This window comes from Betta splendens, chromosome 10, assembly GCF_900634795.4.
Source record: "Betta splendens chromosome 10, fBetSpl5.4, whole genome shotgun sequence".
NCBI lineage: Eukaryota > Metazoa > Chordata > Actinopteri > Anabantiformes > Osphronemidae > Betta > Betta splendens.
The window spans coordinates 10,825,261-10,842,836 of record NC_040890.2 but is presented as its reverse complement, the minus strand read 5'-3'; the positions used below and the strand labels follow the sequence as shown (position 1 = coordinate 10,842,836).

Genomic DNA, 17,576 nt, shown 5'->3' with positions numbered 1-17,576 from the left:
TTTCCTCACTATCAACTCTCTTCTTCTTTGCCTTTTTTTCTGCAACACTTTCTTCTTTACTTTGTTCTGACATTTCCTCATTATCAGCTTTCTTCTTCTTTTTCTTTGGTTTCTTTTCAGTTATCTGCTCAGTGTTTTGTTTGTCTTCACCTTCTGTCACTTGCTCTGAATTTTCTTGCTCTTCTATAACATTGTCTTCTGGATTTTCTGTTTTTTCAGCCTTCTTTTTTTTCTTCTTCTTTACTTTTATTTCTTCAACTACCTCCTCAGAACTTCCCTGACTATTAATTTCCCCCTGTTTCTTCTTCTGTGCTTCCTTTCCACTTGCTGTTGGCTCTGGCAGCTCATTCTCAGCACTTCCATGGCTGTTTTGCTCCATCATTTCTTCTCCTGTCTCGCTCTTACTGCTGTTTTTCTTTGTCTTCTTCTCTTTCAGAGGTTTATCACTTAACCCTTGTTCTGAGACATCTATATTTTCCTTCTTGTCTTCAGTGTCTTTTTCTTTTCCATCTGCACCATCCTCAGAAGCTTTGTCCTCACTAGCTTTCTTCTTGTGCTTCTTCTTGGGCTCGGATGTTGTCTCATCAGCGTTTTCTTTGCTGGGAGTCACAGACTTCTTTTTCTCTTTGGCTCCTGTGTGTTTCAAAGGTGACACAGCAGGCGTAGGTGTAGCTGGCGTGTCTTCCACAGTGGTGACATCGTTCTCCTGGCTCTGAGAGGCAGACAAGCTCACAGCCTTTTTTGGACTGCTCTTCTTGGGTGTAATAATCTTTGCAGGTGTCCTTGTCACAGCTCCCTTTTTGTTTTGTCCATCAGTCCCTCCAGGAGGCTTAGCTCGTGGCTTTCTCACTCTCTTTTTCTGGGGCTGTGGTGCAGACAAGTCTAGAGCATTGATAATTTCCATCTTGGTTATGTCATCGTCTGTGGACAGAGTAAACACAGTGAAGGCACAGAACAAACATGATGCTTCAAAGAAAACACTACAGTACACAGCTCTGCTCATATGAAATCACTGTTTCCCGTGGTGGGCACATCTTCTCTCTCACCTTATACCTCGTCAGTATCTCCTCGTACATGCAGCGCCCTGCTTGACTAGCATCCACTCACTAGAAACATCAGCTTTAGCTCATTGCCATTTCATTTTACGTACTTGCAAATGGGCGATGCACTAAATGACCCCTTTGTTTTCTACCACACACACACACACATGCACCAACCTGTCATCTCTAAGACACGTTTCTTCCATTTCTCCACATCCAGACTACTGTCAGAGTCTGAATCATCCCCACCAGAAGTTGCTGCAGCTTTCTTTGGGGATTTCTTTGCCTTGATGACATTTTTGGCAGATTTCTTCTTTGCTTGTACAGACTATAAAGCAATGCATTTAAACAGCCTGCTTACTCAAATTAAAGACAGTCATAACTCTAATAACAAACAAACAAACTCACCTTTTTTTGTGTTTTTGTTTTTTTTTACAGGTTTATCCTTCTTTTTCTTCAGTTTGCCTGGAAAAGAAAACATTTACAGAATGAGCAATGAAATATTCCAATTCGCTGCTAGACAACATTTATGATGAATGCTGGTGTGACCTTTACCAGCAGGAGAAGCTTTTGAAGCTGTTGCTTTTTGCTCTGATTTGGAGCTGGAGTGTTTAACGGAGTCAGACCGTCGTTTCTTTTTAGAGTCTCTGTCATAAATACAAACAATTTGTATTTGCTTGCACCACTTTGCAGCTGAAGACATCCTAAGAATGTGTGTGATATCTTGAAAAGCCTGAGAAATGTACTTACTTTAACCAGGAATTGTAGATTTCTAATAGTGATGTTGATATTTTAGACTCCCCCTGCAAAAACAAAGCAAACCTAAACATTAGAAACACATAGATTAGACTGTTTACTAGGTACAGTAACATATATATGTACATTTGATGATGGTGTTGTGACTCAGAAAAGCAGAGTTTGTGATGGGATTTTTGTACTCTAGCTGGTAAATGTGACTCAAAAAACGCAGGCTAGTGATTAGAAAACATTTTTACATGCATGAGAATACATAATATACATTTCATACAGTAACAATAGTTTATAGAGTTATATAAACACTACTGCAGTACTATTATTTAAAAAACTGAAGAACATTTAGGAGTTGTCAGGACTTTGTGAGGCAGCAGGTAACAGAGCTGTTGATGTCCTAATCATGAACGTGACCCATGGACGCACACAGCTGCTGCTGTTGCTGCTGCTGCTAACAGTCATGATGAGGCTGTGACATTCGGATGAGCAGTGACCTGTGGGCTGAGCCTCCGGAGCTCCTCTGCCGCCGACTGGAACCCATGCTCCTTCAAATGGCCGTGGATCAGCTGGATCAGCTCGTGCTCTGAAGCGCTCGCAGACATTTCCGGCACACGAAGAAGCGGATAAACAAACACACAACAGTAACGAACGAAAGTATTTTCATATTCAGTGTGTACACATGGTCTTCAGAGCGGCAGGAAGTCAACTACAACACGCATGTTGGAAAGTTAACCTTTGAACTCAGGATGTAGTTCTGTGTCCCTCCGCAATGCACGATGGGAGGTAGAGTTCCGCTTAGCAGCCACGAAGGAAGCATTGCGTAAATGAGCAAAATGCATAATTTCCTCCAAATTAACATTAAATAAATATTTTTACAGATGTTTGTTCATGGTTTTTAATTTATTTTAGTTACTTGTATGTGTAAATAAGCACTTAATATTCTACAGCAACGTTAGATGTGTATGTGTATATGTATGTGAGTGCAAATAGAAAATACTGTACATGTGAACATTGACGTGTGTCATTCATTGTGGTGTTTGTGTGTCTTTTTATATGTGGCACATGGTTTGTATTATATCCAGATGTCAAGACTGTGTGCAGACATTAAATGTGAAAAACCAAAGGATAAACCACTGACTCATACTGGAAAACAAAAATAAACCAGAATCACCATGTAAGACCTAAAATAAATCTCCTCTTCCTACCATTTCTCCAGTGTCTCTTATAGCTTGAGGTTTCTTGACTCCGACCTCTTGTTCAGTCTCTTCATGATAGAAAACATCCACCAATCAAAGAGCCACACATAAACTATTCAATCAGCTGCACAGGAGAATCTTTTCCAGATCTACCATGGAGGTCAATCTCTCCATCATGCCTATTTGGATAAAATCTCTATTCCTGCCTGGTTGGGAGGAAGCTAACGGTCTCTGGGCACAACTAGTTGCCAATGTATATGACCGGGAGAGCTGGTGGTGCGGCCTTGGGTCAAACTGGAGCGTGGTATTGGGTAAGCAGAGGGTCAGCAGGAGCAGAACGACTGAAAGAGCTCCATTCATGAGGCTGAACCAGGCAAGGAAAGCAGTGTGTAGTCCACACTCAACGCCAGCGCTCGATTTCACCATCTCACACGGCCCCAAACACTCACATACTGTACACACCACTGGCATCAGCGTCTGGTTATGAGGCTGACTCAGCTGCTTATTCTCAGGCTGCCAGTGGACAGACCACCAAGGGTTTATGTAGGAGAAAACTCTTTGTAATATGAGATGTGTAATCTATTGATTCTAAAGAATAAACGTCCTGATTTGCATTGGATTTATTCGGTTTCAAGAGAATAAGTACTGGAGGAGCAAAAACGAAGCATATACAGGCCTGAACATTCCTTTTTGATGCTGATTTACACAGGTTGCTCTTGTAAATGACACTCTGTTCCACATTCCACATGTTCAGCAGCTCACACCTGTGCCCACTGGCAGGTACTCACCCCCAAATACAGCCGGTGGGATTTGTTATTCCTTTAATGTGTCAGAGCTGCCACTTTGGGAGCTATATAATATGTACTCATGCTCATTTAATGTGAATTCAGGTAATGATTCAGGTGGCTTTGCTGGAGGATCATAAAAATGAATCTGGGCTCGGCGCATGTGGTTTTTAGAGAATGAAACACATTCTATGGGTGTAATGGTCGGTAATCGAGTCCAACCTATGCAACCTTGACATCATATGACTCAGTGTCAGTCTGTCAGGCTTAAACCAGGAGAGAAAGACAAGCATTCTTCGCCCTAAATTATCCCTCATTAGATGAAGTGATGGTGAAAAGATGAAACAGATGAGAAGGAACTTGCTGAACAACCCTGAAACAAAGGTACTTCTGTATGCGGTGCTGGGGCGACAAGCTGAATACAGCTCTTCTGAGGCAGGGTTTTGGCTGGGGTTGGAGTACAGGAAGAATGAAAACCTCCATCCAGTAATAGTCAGATTAAAACATTGGGGTTGGGGGGGGGGGGCGCAGGTTTACCGGCAGGGACGCCCTGATTAGAAAGGGGGTAGTGTTCACGGCGAGGGGGAGCAGACGCGTTCAATCACAGCACCTCTGCTTTTAGCCAAAGCCAACATCTGGATCCGACCGACACAGGGGCAGCAGCAGCAGCAGCAGCAGCAGCAGCCCTCCAGCCGCCGCTTCCCTTCCAGTTCATTATTTCATTCCATCTCACTTCATAGCTCCTCACAAAAGAGGCCGAGCACATGCTTGGAAAGTGAAAATGAGGTGTGTGTGTGTGTGTGTGTGTGTGTGTGTGTGTGTGTGTGTGTGTGTGTGTGTGTGTGTGTGTGTGTGTGTGTGTGTGTGTGTGTGTGTGTGGAAGGTCACTGCATCTAGTCCCTCGACTCTGAAGTAATTGACTCTTGCATTGAGCTGCACTCTGTTTTTAATTAAACAGCAAAACAGGGAAGCTTTGTTGCGCTTACAACGCTCCTGTGCTCACATCCTCCACTGCAGGAGCAATGAGATGAATTATGAGGCAATAAACAACCGACAAACACAGCACAGATGTTTAAAGCTGAAATACAGCTCTGACATTGTCCCAACGAGGTCGATCTCAAGTTGTGACATTTGTCATAGTAAAGCAAACGACTCAAAAGACGCACCTTAAAACATTTGTGTTTGAGAACAGCAGGAGGGAGCAATAAACGGCGAGGAGATCAGTCTGAGAATGTGATCCGCAATCAGGCTTGAAGTTCCACTGATCACATCTGGGTCAACAGCGGCGCAGCGTGAGTGCTTTAATTAACCCTGACCGCGCCTGACAAGACCACCGCTCACTGAGTCCTGCTATTCCTGGAGCGGGACCGCTGCAGCTTGAAGAATGCTCACGTATTTTCATATCTCTCATTTTGACGTTGGACGGCAGCCGGAGATAAATTAGGACAAACAAATAAGTGAAAATAACCTCCTCTGACCGAGTTTGGTCTCAGCTGAACATTTAGGGCTCAATGAAAGCGCTGCCTGTGGTGTATCGTAAGGCGACTGTCTCCATAAATACTGTCACCAAACCATTTCCTAGTCAATAAACAGTGAATTACGCATGACAATTTAAATCAGGATTAGCTGATGTGACTTCTGATATGGACACGTGTTAGAAGCTGCGTGTGTCCGTTTGTCTGTAGTGGTGATGTTGTCGTTGCTGACATTCCTGGAAAAACACACACACACACACACACACACACACACACACACACACACACACACACACACACACACACACACACACACACACACACACACACACACACACACACACATGCGATAGCTTGATTCGAGCGTGATTGCTCAACTCTTCAGCTGTTCAGGCTGCTCCCTCTAGGAAAGCTACATAAACAAACGTGAGTGTGTTCAACATCAGGTGCACTCAATCATCTTCTCTCCTCGCTCCCTCCTGGCTTCACCTCAAACCCGTAGCTCTGCTCCAAAGATGGTTTGGATCTTGGGCAAACATCCCCTTCTCCGGGAGGCTCACGCGTCCTTTGACTGAAACCAACCGCAGCCTAATATTTGCAGGCGTGTTGTTTTACCGTCCAGCATGTTTCCCCACTCCTTTGTGTGCTGACTGTGTTTCACTTCAGTGACCCTAAGCTTTTAACCTGAAAGATCCATTCTGACGCGGCGCAAGCGAGCGAGGGATGAAGATGAAGGGCGGCAGACCGGCGGCTCAGCCCTGCCGCGTTCTGTTGTCCGGATGGATGACTTAGAAAGTGGTTCTTTGACGCCTGGTTGGAGACGTTATCAGCGTCAGCGTCTGCAGGCCCCGTAAAACTGCAGGAATAAAAAGAGGGCGTTTGTGCGGAGCGGAGTGGGGAACAGGGTCTGTGACTGTCCGCGGGGCCCCACGGCCGCCCCGGGGCCCCGGCCCCCCTCGCGCGGGGCGTGCTCTCTCATGGAGGCGCTCTCTGTAGAGCCTCTGTCGCCTGCAGCTGAACCAGGTCAGGTGGGAATGTTTTCCCTCGCTTTCTAGTAATTTGTGAAGTCGTCAGTGCGCTCCATTGAGAGCAGACTACCTTGAACCGGGCCGAGTGGACGGGAGGGGCCGCGGTGGGCTGCTTTCATGTTTTATGCGCTAAGTGACGCGAATGCCGACATTCGCAGCAGATTTGCAAGTACTGCAGAGCGACTGTATCAGTAATGTAAGAGTAAACTCACCGTCAACACCTGGATGTAGTGAAACATTCCTGTGTGTGTTTGTGCGGCGGGGCTGCTGTTATTGCAGCGAGGCGGAGGGGCGGAGCTGAAGGACCACTGGGGAAAGTGAGACGCTCGCATCGGAGGCTCAGACGGGTTGGAGACCGCGGGCAGGATGGATGTGTGAGACCGGAGCAGCGCGTCCGACGGCCCGGCTGCGTTTCTGACAGAGAGAGTCTGCTGTGGCATGATGATTTGGTGACACACAAACCAAAGATTGGACCATAGTTGGACGTATCAGCGCGTCACCAGAGCCATGGCAACGGCCGCTCTCACCGGATTCTCCATGATGAGCCTGCTCAGTCTTGGCTACCTGACGTGGGACCTGATGGGTCCTAATCAGGTGGAAAAGGACCCGGGTCAAGCGTTGGGCGGCAGGGCCCCCGCCCCGCGGCCTCCCCACATCATCTTCTTCCTGACCGACGACCAGGGGTTCAACGACATCGGCTACCACAGCTCGGACATCAGGACGCCCACGCTGGACAAGCTGGCCGCCGATGGGGTCAAGCTGGAGAACTACTACATCCAGCCCATCTGCACCCCGTCCCGCAGCCAGCTCATCACCGGCAGGTAGGCTCCAGCAGAATAAACGTTTGCCCCGTGATGCTGATGCTGATGCTGATGATGATGATAATGATGATGAGGACGTCTCACTCGTCGCGTGTGCAGGTACCAGATCCACACCGGCCTGCAGCACTCCATCATCCGGCCCCGCCAGCCCAACTGCCTGCCCTTCCACCACGTCACGCTGCCCCAGAGGCTGCAGGAGCTGGGCTACTCCACCCACATGGTCGGCAAGTGGCACCTGGGCTTCTACAAGAAGCAGTGCCTGCCCACGCGCCGCGGCTTCGACACCTACTTCGGCTCGCTGACGGGCAGCGTGAACTACTACACCTACGACTCCTGCGACGGGCCCGGCCTGTGCGGCTTCGACCTGCACGAGGGCGAGTCGGTGGCCTGGGGCCACAGGGGCAAATACTGCACCCACCTGTACACGCAGCGCGTCCGCAAGATCCTGGCCTCCCACGACCCGCGCGCCCAGCCGCTCTTCATCTTCCTCTCCTTCCAGGCCGTCCACACGCCGCTGCAGTCGCCGCGCGAGTACATGCGCCCGTACCGCGGGCTCAACAACGTGGCGCGCAGGAAATACGCCGCCATGGTCTCCACGGTGGACGAGGCGGTCCACAACGTGACCTACGCCCTGCGCAAGTACGGCTTCTACCAGAACAGCGTCATCGTCTTCTCCACCGACAACGGCGGCCAGCCGCTGTCCGGCGGCAACAACTGGCCGCTGCGAGGACGCAAAGGCACCTACTGGGAAGGCGGCGTCCGAGGCGTCGGCTTCGTCCACAGCCCCCTGTTGAGGAAGAAGAGGCGCGTGAGTAAAGCCCTGGTGCACATCACTGACTGGTACCCCACACTGGTGGGACTGGCGGGCGGCAACGAGTCCCTGACGAAGGGGGTGGACGGCTATAACGTGTGGGGAGCCATCAGCGAGGGCAAAGAGTCCCCCAGGCTGGAGATCCTGCACAACATCGACCCCCTCTACAACCACGCACGCAGCGGCTCCCTGCAGAAAGGCCACGGCATCTGGAACACAGCCGTCCAGGCCTCCATCCGAGCCGGAGACTGGAAACTCCTGACGGGAGACCCCGGGTACGGAGACTGGATCCCGCCGCAGGTGCTGCCGGGCTTCCCCGCGGAATGGTGGCAGCTGGAGCGCCACACGGCGCCCCGGAGGTCCCTGTGGCTTTTCAACATCTCCGGGGACCCGTACGAGCGCTACGACCTCTCTGAGCAGAGGCCGGACGTCGTCAAAGAGCTCTTGGCCCGGCTGGTGTACTACAACCGCACCGCGGTGCCGGTGAGGTACCCGTCGGAGGACCCGCGGGCCGACCCGCACCTGAACGGGGGCGCCTGGGTGCCCTGGGTGGGAGACGAGGAGGAGGACAACTGGGACCGCGTTCACCGGAGAAAGAACAAGAACTGGAAGACAAAGCTTAAGCTTTACAAAAGCAGCTTGTTTTTTAGGAGACTTAACACGAGGATCATGTCCAACAGGATTTAAAGACCAGCTGAGTGATGGAGAGAAAGATTCAGCAAAGTCTACATTCAGGATGTGTCTGCTTGTCTGTTTCCCAAAGAGCAGGCTTCATTCTAGTGGCATATAGTGTTTTCCTGCAGAAGTACTGTGTTGTACTGTGTGTTGTACTGTGTGTTGTACTGTTCTTTACCTATAACCTAGAGAAGTGTGAGCTGGTTCTAATGTAAAGACTAAAGTACTGTATGGAAGCGTCTTGTTCTAAACACCCTGCTCAGGTTGGGCTGTTTTAAAAGGTCACAATCACTGTTTGTGACAAGGAAAAATGATCTGCAACCATAACCATGACTAATATACAAAATGTCTACCTCTGTATTAATGTGACATTTCCGTTCTCACATCTTCCTATTTATTTTTTCCTAAATGGAGGAAACATGTCGATGTTTGAAATAGGTAAAAGCGTAATTACAGGGATCATTAACAGCTTTAATGCCTGTTGTCATTTTGTGTTTCTCATATTCGCACTGACTCTTTTATAAAAACAGACTGAAGTTTTTAAGGTAAAACAAAGCAGAGACAGAATAGTGGAGGGAGGGGGCTCGTGGTCTACTGCCATTTCCTGGTAATACAGTACACGTTATTTACAGTATAGTCCAGTATTGTGAGGTATTGCCTTCTCCACACAGTTGTGTGCGTTTTCTGCAACATGTCGTGAGAGAAATGAAAAAGAAGTGATCCGCCAACCGCGAACTTTACTTTCTAAGCCGCGCTCCTTTACGCACTTTGCGTTGTGACGCACGTTTGACCAACAGTGTCTCCAGTTCGGCGTTGGTGCAGCTGGAGGTGGTGCTTCACAGGCGGTAAGTGGCTCGTTTACACTTTAACATTTCCCATTGAAGGAAACACGTTTTTATCGGACACAAATATCAGTAATTAATGTGTTATAATTGATGTTAGCCTATATTAACGCCAGTAAGGAGCTACTGTGATTTTGCGATAGCTGCTCTTATATAACGATTTATTGTGAGCCCGTGCGTCGCGAACCTCAGACGGATCCCGGTCACAGCTGCACAGATTACGATGCGGCCTGTTGTGAGAGCGATAAAACATTAAGACAGTAAAACGGCCAGAGACAGATGCGCTGCGGTGATGAATCCAGCCTCATCGCGGGGGCGCGCACCGCTGCTTCCGCGTGCACGTGTTACAAGCACGGTGGGTTCGGTTCGGCTCATCTCCGACACGTCCCGTGTATTCGTAAGTCCGGTAAACGGCGGACCAGGCGGCGGTGAACGGCGGCTCCTGTGCTGATGCTGCGCTTAAAGAATGAATTAAAGACGCGAAGGCTCAGCTTCTGCGAGATGTTACGTAACTTCAGTTAAAATCTACATATAGGAGGATGGATTCAGAAACACAAGGGGACAATAATAAATCCTGCAACACAAACATCAGCCCCGTATTCTGACGCGTATAGATTCGCGTCGATGTTTTTTAAACTCTTTTTTAAACTCTTGTTAGAAATAACGAAACCACGTCAAGCAGGTGCAGATGCTTGTGCTTCTCGTGCCCTTTTCTCTTCTAAGTGGTGGCCCTGGGTTATTTATAGACACAAGTGTACATTTACAGAGTAACTAATAAGACATTTATAGGCTCTGACACGTGACGGGATATTTAACACTACGTGTGCCAGAAACGTTATTTACAGTTTTTTGCAGTCAAAACTTACGTAACTAATGCGTTCATGCCAGAAGTGGCAGCAGCTGCAGCAGCCTGAGCTTGTATATGCATGCATATGTAGGCTGTGCATAAAAATGAATGTGACAGACCAGTTCGTCATATTAGTGAGACCATCTCCTCCTATGACAGAAGACACAATGGGTTCACTTCAACTCTGAAGCCAAATCTTAAAATTTATTCTCCTCCCGTTTTCTTTAAACAGCAGCGTAGGAAAGGCGTTTACACTCAGGTGCGGGTTGCGGTGCAGAGTGTTGTATTTGGTTATTGCAGACCGTGAGGACATTGCGTGTTTCTGGGCCGTGCTGCTTCTCTCACTTCCAGTTCCACACAGTTGAACAACATGGCAACAAAGAAACTACAAACATTCCAACTGTCGAGGCAATACTGACATGTTGAAAGTCCCCTCGCATCATGTCGGCGGCCGCGTTAACATGATTTCATAACTGATTTCAACACAGAGTGAAAAAAAAAATCCACGCCGTTCAGATTTCCTGTAACCACCCATCAATTCACTGTTTCCTGTCAGTTCACTGCTGATTTAGTGCAGGGGTTCTTTGGGGTTTTACTTTTATTTTTCTCCTAGAGGTAAAACAAGGATGGAGCGCGTCCTGATACTTGTGGTGATGTTAGCGGGAGGAATTCATGGTAAGTTTTCCACATTCTGCGAAGACGATATTTAGCTCATTAATTAACATGAAACTCATTTCTGTCCACGTGTCCTCCTCAGCTCTTTTTCCAGTGTTGGACACTAACTGCGATGCTACCCGGGGCACCACCTCGTGCAATGCTACGTCTGGAGGGTCTGTGTACATCCAGGTGATGTCCAACGTTAGTGGCCACATGGTGCACTGTAAGATGAACATGGGGTCCACCAAGGTTTTCACCATGAAAAAGGAAGCGGTGAAGATGCACAGGGACAATGCCGAGTTTTTCATCAGCAACGGGACGCTGAAGCTCACAAACCTGACCAAGAACGACACGGGCCAATACAGATTTGATATCTACGATCACAATGGGGTCCTCCAGCGAAACACCACGGTTCATCTGCACGTTCAAGGCAAGTACGAGTTACACCACGTGAGCGTAAATCAAACATTACTCCACCACGAGGAGCTGGAAGGTGTGGTCGACAGGAACTTGTGGTTTAACAGACAGTTTCTCTCCTTTTTATCCTGTTTTTCTCTTTACATTGTGAGGTTTGCACGTTTTTGTTTTGTGACACTTGTAGCGTAGTGAGCTGCTGGTAGCAAACACATGCTCCAGCTGATCCTCTTCTAATTATTCTCATATCACTGTCAGTGTTCTTTAAGTTTTTATTTCCTTCTTTCACCTGAATCCTCACTGCTGCTTCAATTAAAGCAAGTGTTATAACAGTTATTAATTTTTCAAAATTTTATAATATTTCATAATTATACAGCCTACTGTATGGTTACTGTTGTGGTCTTTTGTCTTTAGACTCACAGTTCATGCTGATCCTCATACTGGTCATTGCTTGTGCAACGTTTCTACTGCTGGTGATTCTGCTAATTATCTGCATTTGTTGTAAGATGTCAGGTAAGACATGCATTCCTGAGAACCCTAATATTAATGACAGCGTATTTGGTCTAAAGGTCTTTCGCTTTCTATTTTAAGAGCAAAACTTTCTTTTCTTTTTTGCAGCAGCGAGAAAGCAAAAACGCACAACTGTATACTCTTATTGAGTTCAAACATCTACCATGAGGCTGGTGGTTAATGAAAGTCTCCAGGAACCAGCAGCAACAGGTGCTCAGGTCAAAGGTCAAAGAGAGATAAATAGTCAAGTCATTGTAAACGAAACATGTCGTCTAATGCATTGAGCTGTATCACTGTGTATCTGTATTAACATTAATGAGCTTCTGATACGAACACACTCCGTGTGTTTAAAACTAAATATGAATTATTGTTCTATCACCTAAATATGTGTGATAAAGTAATTGCATTTTAACTTTTAATGTAAATAAAATGTACATACTGTATAATTTTATATGAGGAAATCCAAATATCTTCACACGTGGTTAATATAATATGTTGTAATGCGCTGAATGGACAAGAAGTGGAATAAGCAGAATGTAAGAGAAAGTAGAAAGAAGATTTTATTTAGAAAAGCTGTGTCAATGGTTCATGTGTGGACAGGTTTAATTGCAGTTTGCATCACTTCCCTCAGACTGTTTCCTCAAAATGTGGGATGAAACGTAATACAAGAAACTCCACAAACCATTTTCAGACTCCAGATGCAACTGCGGTCTCCTTAGTGCTTTTTGAGAGGTTTGGTTCTCTGAGTGAAGGATTCAAACAGTGAGTTGAACAAACGGTGCAACATAAACCGAGGCCTTGTGTCATCGTCTTACACAGTTTGAACAAGGAACTGAGACGAGCAGTTGGCTGAAATATTCCACTTCCTTTACCTACATTTGTTGTGGACAGCAAACTAATCACTGATGTGTGTTAGTATTATTTGAGGTTTGTCTGTTTGGAGACTGGTGAATAAAACACATCTGCACTGATGATGAACATGACTGTGTTACAGCACAGATTCCCTTAAACAAACAAGGATCACACACTTCAGATCAATAAATTGAGATTTTCTGTCAAAATAAATTGAGATGTTCTGTGTTTTTGTAGTTGAAATTGTCTTAAAGCTCAGGAAAAGTAAATGACTGAACAAAGTGACTGAGCATTTGTGTTGAAGCATCTTTGCTCTGCCAGGACAGGACGTATCTGTGTGTTACTGATTTCACTTCCTGTGTTGGTCTGAACCCTCTGTGATGTTGTATTCTTCTGATAACAGACATGATCTGTGTTTGTTCGTGTGATTCAACGTGTGGAAGCAAACACTTTATTCCATTTAGTTTAGAGCAGCCTCTGTCTCTGCTGCTTTAGCCAGTGTGGTGATCTCTGCCTGACTTTCTACGTATCCTGACATGATGTGTGAGATCGAACTAACTGACAAGTTTTAAACCTGGTCAAGTCATTTCACCACTATCTTGAAACCTTCAAGCAAACAGGATGCAGCTGACCACAATGTGTCACAGGACACAGAGAAACCTCTATAAATATGGTTTGGTGATGTCAGTGCAGATTATATATAATTACTAGACAGACAATATACTTGAGTGTAGTAACATATGCTACTCTGTTGGGGAGAAAAATCGAATGCACTACAGCTTTGATATGAATAGTTAAGTTTTTATGATAATTATTAAAAAAATAATTAATTAAGCTGCTTTCTAGTGTCATTTTATTTTTACATCAGTGAGTCAGTCGTTAGACGTGTCGTCAGTTAGTTTAGATCAGCTAATATTTGACTGATGTTTTTGTGGTGGACTGTGCCTTTAATCTTTTCAGCTGTAGTAGGTGTGATGCTTCCCTCTACTGGTTTCTAGAGGTGATTGAAGTGATATTTATTTGCCTTAATGAGGTTTTGACCAGTGGAGGGAGACAGACTGTCACCTCTGGAGACAGAGAAGAGCGAGAACTGCAACTTTTAGAAGAAACGACACCAGCTCTAAACCAGTCAGTGGATCTGAGCTGTTTAAGATGACGGCACATCAGCTGTTACTAAACATCAACAGTTCAATGTCTTTTTATTAGTCAATGACAATAAGAGACGGTGACATCTGAACAGAGCTGGTTTGTTTTGTTTCAAATAAAAGGAAATTTCCCTTTAGAACTGTATCAAAGAATCATTCTCAGATGTTTTGGCCTGTTTCACTCAGTTCCTCTGAACCATGAAGGCCCCTGGTTGTAAAGTGGTGGGAAAACGAAGCAGATACCGCTTTCTCTTGTTTCACTACCCTCAGTTTTCACACATTGTGGTCCAAGGCTGATGATTGCAATGAGTCATTGTTCAGAGCAGGTCTGTCTGATACAGATAAAAACCTGTGTCCAATCATATAGAAAACAGACCCTGTTTACTTCCAGTGATGGAACATTTAGGATCCATGACCTGAGCAGGAAAGATGGTGGTGAATGTGATGGACAGACTCTACAGTTGTCTATTAAAGGTAATATTCATCATATTCACACATCTGTAATTTCTCTGTAGTTTGTTAACTGTCAGAGATGATTGAGTTTCTAACACTAAGGTCAACGACATAGTGATGATGCTTCACTGTTTCTCTCTTGTCAGAATCACGCACTGACATTAACTAATGTCTGTCTGTAACTGACTCATATGCACTTGATGACAGAACAGAGCTAAAAAGAAACAACACTAATTAAGGAAATTTAAGAAATGCGGAAGTAGAACATTTATAAAAAGAAGATGTGGTCTTTAAGGGTTCATCTCATTGCTTGAAGACTGACCAAGCAGATTTAGCTTCAGACACATTGCAGACAGTTCAGTTTGAGACATATATGTCTGTTAAAGGAGCCATTAGAGGCAGAACGCTGACAGAAGATGGAAGCTGTAATTGGACTGATGCTGCTGCTGCTCGGAGTCTCTCAGGGTGAGATGGAGTTTGTTGTGTTACCGCTTAGTTTGTGATCTCAGTTAATGTATATTAGGTTAGATTGTGCGAATAAAAATAAGAATAAAAATTAGAAAACCTTTAATAGTCCCGCAGTGGGGAAACATCTCACAACAGCAGTACAGATGAGCGAAAATACAGGTACAGAACAGTTTGTGTTGGCACAGTACAAAGCAGTAATGTTTTATCAATTGTTATCATATATTCACATAGTAATAAATCATTAAATGACATAAAAAATCTAAACATTGGCTTAATGGTTGATACACAGCAGTGGTGGCTTTGACAGTGGTCGTTACAATTCGACTTACTTTTTTCCAGTTGTAGACGTCTATTGTGATGCTGTTTCTGTGTGTGATATGCACTAATATTTCTAAAACAATATCGTGGTCATTCTGTTAAATCATAAGTGCCAAAACAAGTGTAATATTAATGATATATCATACAACTTCATACAACACCTTTCATTTAATCTCCAGGTGTAGAAACCAACTGTGACGGCAGACAGAACGGAGCTCAGTGTTATGGAGCTTTAGGAGGAACAGTGTACGTTCAGCTGATGGACAGAGCCTCAGACGTACATAGATACCAGTGGACAAAGGACAACAAAACGATACTGGATGGGAGAAAGGATCAAATTCTAACTAATCTGACAGACCAGAGATACTTCTTTACTCCCAGTAATGGAACATTCAGGATCAACAACCTGAGCAGAAATGATAGTGGTGAATATCAGCTTGAAACCTATGATTCAGAAGGAAAGAACAAGACACGGACTCTACATTTGACCATTCAAGGTAAATACATCATCTTTCAGTCTTTCAATCAGGTTCCTGCCGTGTTCAGTGTCAGACTCCATCAGTGATGTGTGTGTGTTTCCTGCAGCTCCTGTGGGCTCCGTCCTGCTGCTCTCTGAGTGTCTGTCTGAGGGACAGATGAGGGCGTCCTGCTCCTCTGAGGGAGGGGACAGTCCTCAGTACAGCTGGACTCTGGATGGACACACACTGACACATGCTGAGCTCCTCTCTGGAAACAATGAGACCAACAACATCACTCTGAAACAACACGTCTCAGGACGTCTGCTCTGTTCAGTCAGGAATCAAGTCAATAATGTCTCCAGAGAAGAGACGATCACTGACTGTGGTGAGTGAGAACATGAGTAGAAATCCAGCTGGAAGTGTGGATATCACTCATTATAGTCAGTGTGAACATGATAGTTGATGTGTTTCTTCATCTCAGGCTTCATCTTCATTAACTGCACCTTATGTGATGGCACTCATATCTCACAGTGGGTGTTTGCAGCTAATAACACTCTGTGTGTTGAACCAACAACTCATCCTACCACAGTTTCAGACACGACTGAGGGTAAGAAGACTGAAATCACAGTGTCAAGTAGTGTCACAGCCACTAACATCACATCCTCCAATCAGACTCCAGTCCCATGGTACAGTAGTAAGTGAAACTAACCCAGTTAATCAGGGCTATGTCACAGTTTGTCTCCATAGAAACATATAAGGTTTTACATATCAATTATTCAGATTCATTGTCTTCATACAAAGACCAGTTTTTTAGTCAACATTAATTCTGTTGCTGCTCAGTCTGAACCTGCAGTGATTTGTTGTGTTTCTCTAAACAGATCGCTCCCTTCTCATATGTGGTGTACGAGCTGCTGTTGTGGTTCTCTTATTAATCTGCATTACTGCGTATTTTGCTTGGAAGAAAGCAAACTCCAACAACACTGAAGGCTCTGCCATCGCTCCAGAAAACTCTGTGCTGATGGTTGAACTGTGAAGTTCTGCAAAGAGGAGTCAATATCTCCCTGTAAAGGTGCAAATATAAATCAACACCTGATGAATCAAACTTAAACAGAGAAAACATTAATTATAGTTTATTTGTCAAAACAACCAACTCAAACACTGTTTTTCGTCATGAAGATGATCTTCATGTTCATGAGTCTCAGTAACTGTCCTCGTTGACATAGACTTTTGTGTCACTGTGTTAACATCAGGTCGTTGTTCCCGTTGTCTGAACAGGTCTCTCTCTGCTCATATGTAGTTTGGAGTCAGCAGTAGCAGCTGTTTCACTGGGCGTGATCGGCATCCATTTTTATTAGAAGAAGAGGAAGTATGAGCAACTTTCATCTCTGAACCACAAACTGTTACAGTCTTCAGCCCATCCCTGCCCTTTGTTCCCTCTGTTCGTGCCCTTGACTCTGGCCACACCTCCTCCCTGATCTTCCCCTCTGCCGCCTGCAACCTGGACTCATTGACTCATTCCACTCACCTGTGCCTTCCTCTCCGCTCTGCTTAAATACGCCACCTCGTTCACTCGTCCCCTGCTAGATCAGTGTTGCCACACTGGAGATGGCGAAATCGAAGCCTCATGAAGCACTGAGCAACTATGACACAGTTGTGCTGAAATCGACACATTGCTCAACACCATAATGACACAGTCAGAACAGCGACATCTGCTGGTTGTGCGTGAGAACTGCATTCAGAGCAAACTGACCATCAAACCCTCGCTTATACGTGGTTGTTCAGGATCACAGTTCATGTTTTGTTGTCAAATAAAGGTTATTAAATCAAATGTGTGTAATTGTGTTTCTCTGTGGATAATAATATATAAGTAGCCTTGATGTGGCAAATATATTTGGTAGTCCGATGTTATTAGAGCTGTATTTGGTGCTTCTGCAACTCTGTTTTTTTATGACACTGAGGTTTGTTATTGTGTTAAATCAAAAACATTTATTTTATTTTTCCACAGAACACGACTTTTACCACCGTCTCACC

At 45.3% G+C, this 17,576-nt stretch overlaps 2 protein-coding genes across 3 annotated transcripts; both read left to right on the top strand.

Moving 5' to 3' along the window:
- Window positions 1–5,076: 5,076 nt before the first annotated feature.
- LOC129602885 (arylsulfatase I-like) lies at window positions 5,077–9,154 on the top strand. The gene is made up of 2 exons (XM_055512525.1): window positions 5,077–7,095; window positions 7,195–9,154. Exons 1-2 carry the CDS (start codon window positions 6,782–6,784, stop codon window positions 8,591–8,593), a joined length of 1,713 nt encoding a protein of 570 aa, XP_055368500.1. The 5' UTR covers window positions 5,077–6,781; the 3' UTR covers window positions 8,594–9,154.
- Window positions 9,155–14,495: 5,341 nt separating this feature from the next.
- On the top strand, window positions 14,496–17,375 carry LOC129604736 (T-cell surface antigen CD2-like). 2 transcript variants are annotated; one of them, XM_055512461.1, is made up of 6 exons: window positions 14,497–14,766; window positions 15,267–15,584; window positions 15,673–15,930; window positions 16,027–16,152; window positions 16,424–16,614; window positions 16,843–17,374. In XM_055512461.1, exons 1-5 carry the CDS (start codon window positions 14,718–14,720, stop codon window positions 16,576–16,578), a joined length of 906 nt encoding a protein of 301 aa, XP_055368436.1. In that variant the 5' UTR covers window positions 14,497–14,717; the 3' UTR covers window positions 16,579–16,614; window positions 16,843–17,374. The 2 variants fall into 2 exon arrangements, with proteins under 2 accessions (XP_055368437.1, XP_055368436.1); XM_055512462.1 differs by having other exon boundaries at window positions 14,496–14,766; window positions 16,424–17,375.
- Window positions 17,376–17,576: the final 201 nt, after the last annotated feature.